Source organism: Rhineura floridana, chromosome 8 (genome assembly GCF_030035675.1).
Source record: "Rhineura floridana isolate rRhiFlo1 chromosome 8, rRhiFlo1.hap2, whole genome shotgun sequence".
NCBI lineage: Eukaryota > Metazoa > Chordata > Lepidosauria > Squamata > Rhineuridae > Rhineura > Rhineura floridana.
Genome location: NC_084487.1, coordinates 2,619,452 through 2,632,490, shown reverse-complemented (window position 1 = coordinate 2,632,490; position 13,039 = coordinate 2,619,452). Strand labels below are relative to the sequence as shown.

Genomic DNA, 13,039 nt, shown 5'->3' with positions numbered 1-13,039 from the left:
GCTCTTCTCACAGTGAGTTCCCATCTGGCAGCCAACCTTCCTGCCAACCATCTGATGCTCCCAACACACTGCTTTGGGTATGAGAAGGACCCAGCTCTGCCTAGGACTTAACAGGTGAACTGAACTCAGCCCCGGGGGTCTTTCCTCAGGAAGCCTCTCTGGCTTTTCCCAGGCGGATAGAACGGCTGAAGGTGTCACTGTCACCAGTGGCGACTATTTCCTCTGAAGGGGATGGTGGTCTCCTGTCTTTACTGAACAATGGCGCAAGGAGGGGCTGCTTCCTTTACCTGCCCCTGCAGGGCACTTCACGTATCAGGCTTAAAGTTGTATCCAAGGTGAGTCCTATTCAAAGCAGACCCACTGAAATAAATGGGCATATCTAAGGCCTGCTAGTTTTTAATAGGCCTATTCTAAATCTAACTTAGTTTGGCTACAGTTCTAAGATTGTTTGGCACAGACAACATGCAAATATAGCTTCAAAGGGGCTCCACAGAGTCCTTTTTGGTGTCAGCTAAAAAGGTTTGAGAGAGTCACATTTTCTGCCTGGCAGATGCCCACAGGCTACCACTCCCCAAAGGTACATTTGACTCCACACCATCAGTACAAATTGGAGAAATTTAAGATTTAATGACAGAAGACCGAAATTGACAGCTCCTCCCATCCCTGTTCTCCCCTCCCACAATTTCTCCCTGGCAAAGGGGAATATAAAAGCAAGGGCATTTCCCTCTGCTGGGATACTTGTTAAAGGCTTTCTCTGTGAGGAATTGGAATTGTATGAGGGAAATGGAGATGGGTGGGTCAACATATAGTCTGAAAATGGACTCCAAAGGGGACTGTGTGAATGAACTGATTCCTATGATTGATGACTATGTGTGTATGGAGAGGGGTGGGAGAGAGGGGAGCAGTTCTGGATTTTTGTGTAGCCTCATCTGCACAAGCTGAAAACCATAGCCCAGTGGGAGAGCATCTGATTAGCACGAAGAAGATCCCAGGTTCAATCCCTGGCATCTCCAATGGGGCAAGGGCTGCATCCACTCTATCTGCCCCTGCAGGGCACTTCACATATCAGGCTTAAAGTTGTATCCAGGGTGAGTCCTATTCAAAGCAGACCCACTGCAATAAATGGGCATATCTAAGGCCTGCTAGTTTTTAATAGGCGAATTCTAAATCTAACCTAATTTGGATACAATTCTGCATGGCACAGGCAACATGCAAATGTGGCTCCACAGAGTCCTTTTTGGTGTCACGTGTGAGAAAGTCGTAGTCATTCTCCAGCCCTACCCCCCCCCAACCCCTGGCTCCATGTCTCCTGCCAGTTTTGCTTGTAATTGCCTCCTGCCGCCCCAATGCCCATCTCTGCTCAACAGGCAGTTTCTCCCTCCTCCTTTCAAGGTCCCGCCAGACTGCCATTTTTTAGCGGGCGTATTCTGCAACAGGTCATCAGCAAAGCCATAGTGCCTTTGTGATGGATTGATACTGGACCGCCTGCACATCATTCTGCTCCGTCAGTTGTTCCGCAATGCTTCCTCAATGCAATCTCGTGCCCTCTGGAGGGGCACTCTTGCGCTATGGTGTAACAAAAGTTGGACACACACACACACCCAACCCCCCCCACACCTGGAACGTTTGTGGCATACAAAGTGACAGAATTTCAGCAGGAAGTTACAGGACATGCACTAATTGGAAACGAAGCAGTCTGTCCGCCCCAAGATTTGTACAGGTGTAAACACATGGGATCACGTATAACCTCCCCAGTGCCATCTTGAGCACAAATAATCATGAAGGCACATTAGAAAGGATATCTAGGGGGGGCCCAGCCTTTCCACCCGCCCCACATCTCAAGGGTGGCACCTTTCCTGGCACCCTCTTTGCTTTTCTGCCTCTGCTGCCCTCTGCTGCTCCCCTTCCGCACAGTCGGGAGTCGGGGGGGGCTGAAAAGATCTGAGAGAGTCACATTTCCTGCCTGGCAGATGCCCACAGGCCACCACTCCCCTCCCCAAATGTACATTTGACTCCACACCATCAGTACAAATTGGAGAAATGAGAAACTGTTTCTTTATCTTCCTGTCCTCAAGAATTTATAGAATAACAAAAAGGGATTATGTATTAATCCAGTGTGGTACAGAGGTTAGTGCCCTGGACTTGGACTGAGGATGGAGACCCAGGTTCAAACCCCCACTCAGCTATAAACTTCACTGGGTGAGCTTGAGCCCCCATCGCTTATCTCTCCTCCGAGTCTACCTTACAAGGTTGTTATTTATTACCAAAGCTATTTATTTATTGCTTAATCACCAGCTCTTCTACGTGGTGTACATAAAGATGACAAAAAGCATACCGTGGATAAAATCAATTAATAAAATTAATCATAAAAACAGAAAACTTCCTTAAAATGCCTGGTAAAATAGAAAGGGTTTTGTCGAGCACTTGCCTGATCTCAGTTGGGAGAGAATGCCGCCCTGGGCTCCTGCTGGGGGGAAGGGTGGGATATAAATCAAATAATAAATAAATAAATAAATTCCAGAGAACTAGGCTCACGATACTGAACATAAGACTGGAGAAATGAGAGACAAACCAAAATGGACAGATTCTCTCTCTCTCTCTCTCTCTCTCTCTCTCTCTCTCTCTCTCAGTTTGCAATGCAGTTTTCCAGCCAAGAAATCTGCAGAAATTGCTGGGGCCACATGTGCATTCAAAGGCATATATTACTACAAATAACATAGAAACATGCATGATATCAGGAAAACTGCCTTGCAAAAAATGTGTATATTAAGAAATGTTTGCATACAAATGTGTACATTGGGAGAGCTTTTTTGTTATTTAATCACAAATTGAGGTGGCAATGAGAGAGAAACCAAAATGGACAGATTCTCTCTCTCTCACTCACTCTCTCTCTCACACACACACCCTCACTGGAGACAGGGAAGCTGTGCCAAGCAGATTGCTAAACACGGCGACTATTTCTAAGCATCACTCCGCTGCATGGAGCACTGCATGGCTGTGTGGCCAGCTATAAATGAGACAGCCGCCCTAGATCATTTCCCCATTTCCCAGGTTTATGTGTTTGAGTGTCTGATTGATTTAAGCATCCCGCACAGTGTAAGATGAAGGTCAATTTAAATTTTTCATGCCTTTACCCAAATGGGTGTGTGCAGATGAACTATTCCTCCCCCACCCCCATTGCAAATGGGACCTTTCCTAGTCTGGGGATGACTTTGTTTATCTGCTCCTCACCTGGCATCTTCCTGCTGAATGAACTCGGGTTCTTGCTGTTGCTCTTGGAAGGATGTGGAGATGGTCAATTTTGGATGCTGCTTCTTCCAGCTGACCTGCTCAGGGGGCCGGCTAGGAGGATCTCAGGGCAAGAGTCAGTGAGGGGAACAGAGAGGGCAGGGAGGTTAGGGTTCCCACCTTCCCCTTGTCAGGACAGGAGACAGACCAAGACTGGCCCTGAAGGTCTCCCCAAGAAAGGTCCTGGTTTCTGGCTACTTCTGGACCTTCAGACGCCACCATGTGCCCCAGAAGAGGCTGTCTTCTGCTTGTGTCCTGTAGGGCCAACTCTGGCAGGGAAGAGGGCTTTTATCGAGAGCTTGAGCAGCCCCTGGAGAAGATTCCTCTGCATCACAAGGAAGGAAAATCAAGAAGCTCAGGAAAAGACATCTCCCCCTTGGCACAGGCAGTTTTTTCTCCTGGCAGAAAAGGGTGGGGCCAAGAACAAAGGGTGGGGCCTCGGTAGTCAGCGAATAGCAATGTTCAAGCCAGAAGGGGCTGGCTCTTAGTTAACACTGGGGAAGAAGTTCAATTCTACTTACATTTAATGATGAACCCACTTTATTTGCACTTTCCAAAACAATATGTGAACTGAAACACAGCCTTCCTTCGAAACTGAATTTTGCAATGCAGTTCTCTAGCCAAGCTATGTGTACAGAAATGTACCTTGGTACACCAGTGAACAAAGGGCAATGAAACAGGCTGGATGACAGCTAGAGCGCAAGTGGTGAAAGACGTGCTGTGATGACGATCAGGCATGAGTGAAACATCATAAATATGCCTACTATGTGGCAGCGAGGGTGGTGAAGAAGGCCCACGTCTCTGCCACCGTTGCATCCTCAAGTAATTCTCCAGTGGAGATTTTCCATATTGTCAGCGGTCTATTGTCATCAACTCCAGGAAATGGAGTTTTAGACCCTTCGGAGTCCCACTGTGAATTGTTTGCAAGGCACTTTGAGGGTAAAGGTGCTCACCTCCATAGCAATCTTGATGCCCCATCCACATCTACTGTAGTCCCCAATGAGGTGTCCAGTGCAACATCTGCTGCAACTTCTTGGGAGTAGTTTCAGTTGATGCAGCCACTGATGTGAACAAGGTGCTTGTGAAGATGCGGCCAGCAGTGTGTCTTCTTGACGCTTGCCCATCTTGGCTTATTGAAGCTTGCCAAAGAGGTATGACCAAGTAGATTCAGGGCATGGTCAACATGTCTTTGTGGGAGGGAGTGGTCCCAGTCACCATGAAAAAGTCGGTGATCCGACTGCTTCTGAAAAAGCCCACCATGGTTTGTTACAATTACTGACCGGTCGCAAATAACAGCTTCTTAGTGCAGGTGACTGACAGGGTTGTGGCACAGCAATTGCAAACACTTTTGGATGAGACAGATTATCTTGACCCATTCCAGTCTGGGTCCAGGTCTGGTTATGGAACTGAATTGGCCTTGGTTGGCTTGATGGATGACCTTCATCAGGAGAAGGACAAGGGGAATGTGACCCTGTTTTTCTTACTTGATCTCTTGGCGACTTTTGATACCATTGACCATGGTATCCTTCTGAGCTGACTTGGTGAGATAGGTGTTGGAGGCAAAATTTAGCATTGGTGATTGTCTTTCAGCCCCCTGGCATTTGTGCTGTGGAGTGCAGCTTATCCCCAAAGCTATTGAACATCTATATGAAGTCTTTGGGAGTGATCATCAGGAGATTTGGGGTGAGCTGTCAGGAGTACACTGATGATACCCAGCTCTATTTTTCTGTAACATCTGAATTGGGAGAGGCCGTGCAAGCCCTGGGCCACTGCCTGGACTCGGTGGTGGGCTGGGTGAGGGCCAATAAATTGTGTATGAATCCTAGCAAGGTGGAGGCACTGAGAGTTGGTGGTTCCTGATTTCAGATAATTGGTCAGCTGTCTGCTTTGAATGGGGTCGTACTCCCTCTGAAAGAGCAGGTTCATAGTCTCGAGGGTTCTCCTGGATCCATCTTTTTCACTAGAGGCCCAGGTGACCTCCGTGGCTAGGAGGGTTTCTTACCAGCTTTGGCTGGTAAGACAGCTGCGGCCATTTTTGGACCAGGATAGCATGACCATTCTTGTCCATGCACTGGTAAACTCCAGGCTGGATTACTGCAATGTGCTCTATGTGGGGCTGCCCTTGAGGTTGGGTCGGAAGCTGCAGATGGTGCAAAATGTGGCAGGTTGCCTGCTCACTGGGGCAGGGTATCACCAACATATCACCCCCCCCCCGCTGAAAGAATTGGATTAGTTGCCCATCAGTTACTGGGCCAAGTTCAAGGTTCTGGTTTTGGTGTACAAAGCCCTATGCAACTTGGGACCAGGATACCTGAAAGACTGTCTTACCCCTTATATACCCAGTCGATGACTGTGCTCTGCAGGTGAGGGCCAATCAAAGGTACAATCCAGTCTCCATCGTAACCTTGAGGTTATTTGTTTACTTTTATTTATTTATAAGATTTCTTACCTGCCCTTCACCGCAAGGTCCCACAGCAGGCTATGATGATAAATATATTATTATACAATAATATGCCACCCTTCCTCCCAGTAGAAGCCCAGGCAGAGGAAACTATGGCAGTTCATGGGAATAGGGCAGCAGTATCTAACCTCCCACCCATGGGAAAGACGTAACCCCATCCCACCAATTTGTGCAGTGGCAGCCAGGAAAAAATTAGAAGGCGGTTCAGCCTCTCCACTCAGCCCAGGGATGCAAATCAATCCCTCCCCAGTCATCGTTTGATGAGCAGGGAGAGCGTGATGCAAGGATCGACTGAAGGGAGGGGCTGGGTGTGTGTGTCCTGTATAGATGTGTATGAGAATGTGGACTGGCCACACCCACTGCTGGCATGAGGCCCCCACAGGGCTGGCCAAGATGAATGTGGCCCTCAAGCCAAAAAACTTGGTCGCACCTGCTATGGGGCATGGGAAAGGTTGAAGAGGGCTGTGTGCCAGGAGATGGGGCAAATGCTGGGGGTGGAACTGGGTGGGTGGGGTCAAGGCCAGGTATAGGCTGTAAGCAGTGTGTAGGACGTGGGAATCCCACAGCGTGTGGCCCTGTGAGCAGATTCCTTCCGGAGAGTGTTCTGTGTGTTGCATCAGTGCCATCTGATATCAGACTTTAGCCCACCAGGAAATATAGATGGCTATTCTCTACCTCCTCTGTTGGAGACAGCGTGCCTCTGAAATCCAGCTGCTGGGGATCGCAGATGGGGAGAGTGGCCGTTGCTCTCAGGTCCTGCTTGCGGGCTTCCCGTGGGAGTCTGGCTGGCCACTGTGAGAACAGGATGCTGGCCTAGATGGGCCCCCTTAGGCCTGATCCAGCTGTGGGGCTCTTCTTATGCTCTTATGGGGTGAGGCAAAGCAAAATAGGTCAGCCTTTGTGGGTTGGGGCTGCATCTGCATCTTTCTGAAATTCACTATCTGCTCCCCCCCCCCCCCTGCAGACTACACTGTTGGCTTTGGGGGGAAGTTTGGCGTTCAGAAGGACCATCTCATGTAAGTGTGTTTGCTTGAGTTTGTTCTCATGAATACAAGAACTAACTGATGTGACCTTAGGGTGTGTCAGCTTAGTATGGATGAAAAATAACAGGGTTTCTCCAAATAACTTTACTCAGAGTAGACCCTCTGAAATTCACATACCTAAGTTAGCCATGAGTAGAGATTAGATGCAGCTCAGTTTGCCTGTGCTCCCAGTACAGGATTTAACCACACCCTCGCACCCATCAGATGATTGGCCCACAGGCTAGAGGTTCCCCACCCATGGTTTATGACACTGATATCCAGCTCTGCGTCTATGGAACTCAATCAAGGCATCAGCATCAATAGGATTTCCCGGATGGTATGCCATGCAGGCACTGATCAGACTCCAACCCACCCAGGGGTGGCTGGCTTCCACTGAACTGGCAGGCGGTTCCATTCAGTGTTCGTTTGTTTTCTGTTATCTTCTGCTTTTACTGTTATAGTAAGGTCAGTTTCATGTTAGCCAAGCATAGACTCAGGCTGGTCGGTTTCATGTTTGGAAAAATCCGGTGTCAGGAAAAGCTATGGAAGCTTGCAGCATTCAGGATCAGGCTGCAAAGGTAGCAAACGCGCAAACTATTGGGAAGTCCAGTGCCAAGTTCAATTTTAGTGAATTCTTACCCATCCTTAATCATATGCCTTCTCTGCCCGGGCTCTCTTAATTACTGCTAGTCTCTCTTAATTACTGCTAGTGAAGTGGGGATTTACAGAAACCTGAAGCTGTAGGAAAAATGATCCAAAAGACCAATTGTATTGCAAACCCCAAAGTCTACTGTGGAGAAAGCTACTGTTTGGACATAGATGCTCTTTGAAGGCATGCAGAAGACACACCTTTTTTGCACATTTTAAGCATCCTGAAAGCATGTGATCAAGATAGCTATTCCATTCCTGCAGATGATCTCAGTGAGTATTCTAAGGGGTAGAAAATCCATGTTAATTGACCTTGTGAACACCCTGACATGACTGACCTTCTCAAAATCTAGTTATGGGAGGAAATGACGTGCCTCTATTTATTTATTTACTTACTTACTGCTGTTTCATTAAAAAACATCAGAACAGTTTATAGGAAGCAAAATAAACTACGCTAAAGCCATTAAAATACAGTAAAAACAAAGGTCACCTGTTGCAAAAAGATATACTCTTAGTTCCCTGCATAAGCCTGGCAGAACAGAAAGGTTTCCAGCAGGCTCTCAACAGTTAAAACAGAAGGTGCCTGCTGAATCTCTGTTGGCAGAGCAATCCAGAGAACTGGGCCAAAGACACCGAAGGCTCAATTTCATGTCAGTGTTAAATGAGCCTCGCACACTCGGGGGATGACCAGAGCCGTTCCCACAGATGATCTCAGTGACTGAGCTGGGATAGAAGGGTTCAGATGGTCCCTAACATACCCTGGACCTAAGTTGTTGAGGGCTTTGTAAATTAATGCAAGGGCCTTCAACCTGGCTCTTCAGTGCCCTCTTGTGGTAAGGTCCCAGCTGTGGAACCTGAGGCATCTCCGTTTTGGCTAGCTGGGCCTTCTGTAGACTTCTCTTTGCAGAGTGCTGCTGGTTTCAGTGAGATGGAAGCACCAACATCCTCATATGAGAAGACGAAACCCCTGGAGGCCGGTAAGTCTTTCTCCAGACCAACCTGTGCAATTTTGTGAGAAGATGCATCATGGGATAGAGCAAGGTCTCCTTCATCCATGGCAATGCCCCACAAGGGTCCATGATGAATGGTACACCTCTAGGGAAAGATAGATATCTGCATCAGCACCTTAGAGCGGCACTGAGTAGGGGCTGGACTAGATGACCTCAAAAGTCCACCAAATCTATTATCTACTATATATATTGGAATATTGTTTGTTTGTCAACTATACATTTGGACGCCTCTTGAGATATTGTTTCCAGGTTTTGCATGATGGTTCCTGAGATCAAGTGGCAGGTTTCTGTCTTTGCTTGGATACAACCTTTTGAATCCACATGGCGAACTGGACCTTTCAAAACTGCACTGATTTTAACCAAATTTTGCCTGGTGGTTCCTTTAATTGAGGAGCAGGTTTATCATTGTAGGGCTGTATCCAAAGTAGCACAATGTGAATGTTTCCTCAATACAAGGATTTCTGCTTGTGCAACCGAACGTTATCCCCCACTCCCCGCCTGCACCCCTTAAATGTGTTCTAGCATCATGCTTAAAATAGGTAAAACTGACCATGTGGGAAGAGGAGTGGGAGGGGAGAGGGAGAAGGAAGGTGGGGCAAGAGGGAGGGGATAGGAGGGAGGAGGAGGGAAGGGCAGGTTTGATCATTTGCATGCTTTCTGAGTTCAATGGGATTAATTCCTGTGCAATCACGCTTAGGATAGGTGAAACTGATGAAGTGGCAGGTTTCCGTCTTTGGATACAACTGGACCCCATTTTGAATCCACATGGCGGACTGAACCTTTCAAAACTGCACTGATTTTAACCAAATTTTGCCTGGTGGTTCTTTTAATTGAGGAGCAGGTTTATCATCGTAGGGCTGTATCCAAAGTAACACAATGTGAATGTTTCATCAGTACCAGGATTTCTGCTTGTGCAACCGAATGTTATGCCCCTCCCCCCCTGCACCCCTTAAATATGTTCTAGGGTCATGCTTAAGATAGGTAAAACTGACCATGCGGGAAGAGGAATGGGAGGGGAGAGGGAGAAGGAACGTGGGGCAAGAGGGAGGGGATAGGAGGGAGGAGGAGGGAAGGGCAGGTTTGATCATCTACATGCTTTCTGAGTTCAATGGGATTAATTCCCGTGCAATCATGCTTAGGATAGGTGAAACTGACGTGAGGGAGGGCCGGAGGAGGGCAGGAAGGGGACGGGGAGGGAGAAAGGGGGAGTGGGAGGGGAGGAGATTGGGTGGGGGGCACTGGGCAGAGTGGAAGACCCTTTCCTTTCCAAACGAAAACATTGTGAGCAGTATCATTGCTTTTCAGCGTTTCCCCCACCTTTTTATTCTACAGCAGGCACCTGTAGCCTCCCATTCAAATTTAAACCAGAGCTGTCCCTGGCCACATCCACACCAGGCCTTTATTTCACTTTGGACTGTCATGGCTTCTCCCAAAGAATCCTGGGAAGTGTAGTTAGTGAAGGGTGCTGAGATTTGCTAGGGGACGCCCTGTTCCCCTCACAGACCTTCAATCAGACTGACTGACTATTAAACCAGTCTGGCCACTGAAGCTCTGTCAGTGGAATAGGACTCTTCTCTCAGCATGCTGCAGTGGCTAGGAAGAAGTACTCAAGAGGCAAGCCCAACCCCCCACACACACTTTGGGCATCGTCACATGCTCCTGTGTCACAAGAGGCCCCAATCCAGCCCCCCCAAGGTGGGGGAATTGGAGAAGAGCCTCGCTTCCTCTCCCCCTCGTTTCCCAATTAAGCCAAAAGGATGCTCTCCTCAGACCAAGCCAGCAGCACGAAAATGAAGAACGCAAATGGAAGCAGGAGATCTCTGGGGAGGAGCCAGCATGCTGGAGTGGCCAGAAGGAAGTACTCCAGAGGCCAAACCCCCCACCTTGGGCGTCCTCACGTGCAAGGAGGTTAGCAGCTCCACAGCTGGCTCTTGTGTGCTCGCTCTCTCGCTCTCTCGCTGTGAAACACGGGGAAGAGTTGCTTCTCTTTTTGTATGTCTGTTTCTCCTGTGGTAGGTGCTCCCAGGTGAAAAATAGATGTTGCTCCACACACAATGTACATAGAAGGATTAACAAACACATAAAGACTTCTGTATTAACGCAAAACTCTTTTGCATGTGATTGATATAGTATGTCAGCCAGCCATAGGAAGCTGGGGCTGATGGGAGCTGTAGTTCCAAACATCTGGAGGGCAACGGGTTGGGGAAGGCTGCTGCAATATGCATTGGCGCTCCCGGTTTCTGCAGGTGGAGGCTGCCTTAAAGCTTTGCCTTAGTCAAGCATTAATCAAGTTTGTTTCTGAATGTCCCATGATGCCCCCTGGCTCTGGCAGACGCAAGTTCCTCTTTCTGGTGAGCATAAGACCTCCTTTCATTGCAAGCCCCTTAAATGTCATATACAGCGAAGCTCCTCTCTAGTGATGGGGGAGAACATAAGAACATAAGAACATAAGAAGAGCCTGCTGGATCAGGCCAGTGGCCCATCTAGTCCAGCATCCTGTTCTCACAGTGGCCAACCAGGTGCCACTGGTTGAAATTTGATTCAGTTCACATTATAGGTGAACCTCCTAATTTGCACTTTCCAAAACAAAGTGCGAATTGAAGCACAGCCATCCTTCAAATTCACACTGCTCTGAATTTTGCAATGCCATTCTCCAGCCAGAAAACGTCTACAAAAATGCATATAATTGGGCCAAGTATGCATAAAAAGGCATATATTACCGGAAGTTGCATACAAAAGCCAAGTGAAAAACACACAAACAAAATTAAGGTCGCATCCACACCATACATGGCTTCTGCCAGAGAATTCTGGGAACTGTAGTTTGTCAAAGACGCTGGAAATAACAGCACTGTGAGGGATAAACTACAGTTTCCAGGATTCTTTGGGGGAAGCCATGACCATTACAGTGGTATGAATGTGCTTTAAATGTACAGGTCAGATGTGACCTAAGAAAGCTATACAGAAATAAACACAAATACAACTTTTAGTTGTCTGAGAAATCCAGTCCACTTCCGCCTCCCACCCACTTTGTTCCTCTACTTCCCACCCTTCCCTTGTCCCACCTCAGTCCATCACTCTACCCGATCCTCGCCCTCATTCTCCCGCGCCCTTAAAATGGTTCTGCTTCTTAACTCCATTCTTCCACCTGCCCTCCTTGGCCTAGTAATCCTTTCCCCCAGAAGTATTACTGGGATCATCCAAGACTGAACTTACTCATTCTGTGTCACCCATCACCCTGTGTCTGCATTCACCACACACAGTGGACACTGTTAGCTCCAATGTCCATGGGGCCGTGAATCCGCTCAACGTTAATCTGAACTTTCAAGGAAAGTTCAGACTAAAATTTAGAAAGGAGCAGAATCTTGACCTAACATTTCACTCTGGGTTGTCAATGGAAATTATTCCCCGCCTTCTGGCCACCCAGAACCTTCTTCAGGGCTTCCTTCACCTCCTTGTTGCGGAGGCTGTAGATGATGGGGTTCAGCATTGGGGTGATTACACAATACAGTATGGAGATCAAGGTGTCGATCTCCAAGGAGTAGCCGGCACTTGGGCGGTTGTAGTTCAGATTTATCATCCCAAAATAGATGATGACCGCAGTCAAGTGGGCCCCGCAGGTGGAGAAGGCCTTGCGCCTGCCAGTGTCTGAGTGGATCCGCAAGATGGAGGACAGGATGTAGATGTACGAGATGACGACAAGTAGGAAAGGGCCAGCCGACACAAAAACACTTGCCGTGTGAAGGGTCATCTCGTTGATGTAGGTGTCACTGCAGGCGATTTTCAGAAGTGGTGGGACATCACAGAAGATGTGGTCAATCTGGTCGGCCCCACAGAAGGCCAAGTTGGTGGCCAGTGCAGTGTGAATGACAGAGTCCAGGAGACCCCAGATCCAAGAAGTGGTGGCCAGGGGGACACACACCTTCCTGCTCATCAGGTGAGAGTAGCGCAAGGGTTGGCAAATGGCAGCATAGCGGTCATAGGCCATGACGGCAAGCAGGACACACTCAGACCCTGCAAATGTCATCAGGAAGAACATCTGGGCCATGCAGTGGTTGTATGAAATGGAATGTCTGTCACGCAAGAAGTTCACCAGGATCTTCGGGACGGTGACGGAGGAGTGGCAAATGTCCAAGCAAGACAAGTGGCTGAGGAAATAGTACATGGGGCTGTGAAGGCGGGAATCCAGCTGGATCAGGGTGAAGATCACAGAGTTTCCCACCAGGGTGATGAGGTAGATGACCAGAAACAGCAGGAAGAGGAAGGCCTGACCCTTCTGGACCCCAGAGAAACCCAGGAAGAAGAATTCAGTCACCGCTGTCTGATTGCCACCTCCCCTGGGTTCCATCGAGGTCAGCTCTGAGAAGAGAACCAGGAAGGCCAGAGAGATTAATATGGATGGATTGCCTATTCCTCGCAAACAGGTGTATGTGGAATCCCACACAGAGTTGGATCCCCAAGGATCTCTCTGCTGTCATTATTTTTGTCACTGCTTCAGCAAGACTACGTTTCTACGTCTTGTGTTACGGAGACCCCTTTGGAAAAACCAGGGGCCTGCAACCCCCCTAATCCTGTAGCTTCAGTGTCTGCATGAACAGCAATTTCCCACTTAC

The 13,039-nt window shown here is 48.3% G+C and overlaps 1 protein-coding gene across 1 annotated transcript; it reads right to left on the bottom strand.

Moving 5' to 3' along the window:
* Positions 1-11,817: 11,817 nt before the first annotated feature.
* On the bottom strand, positions 11,818-12,774 carry LOC133390851 (olfactory receptor 5V1-like). Its single transcript, XM_061640271.1, has one exon. The coding sequence runs from the start codon at positions 12,772-12,774 to the stop codon at positions 11,818-11,820; it is 957 nt and encodes a 318-aa protein (XP_061496255.1).
* Between the last annotated feature and the right edge of the window lie 265 nt (positions 12,775-13,039).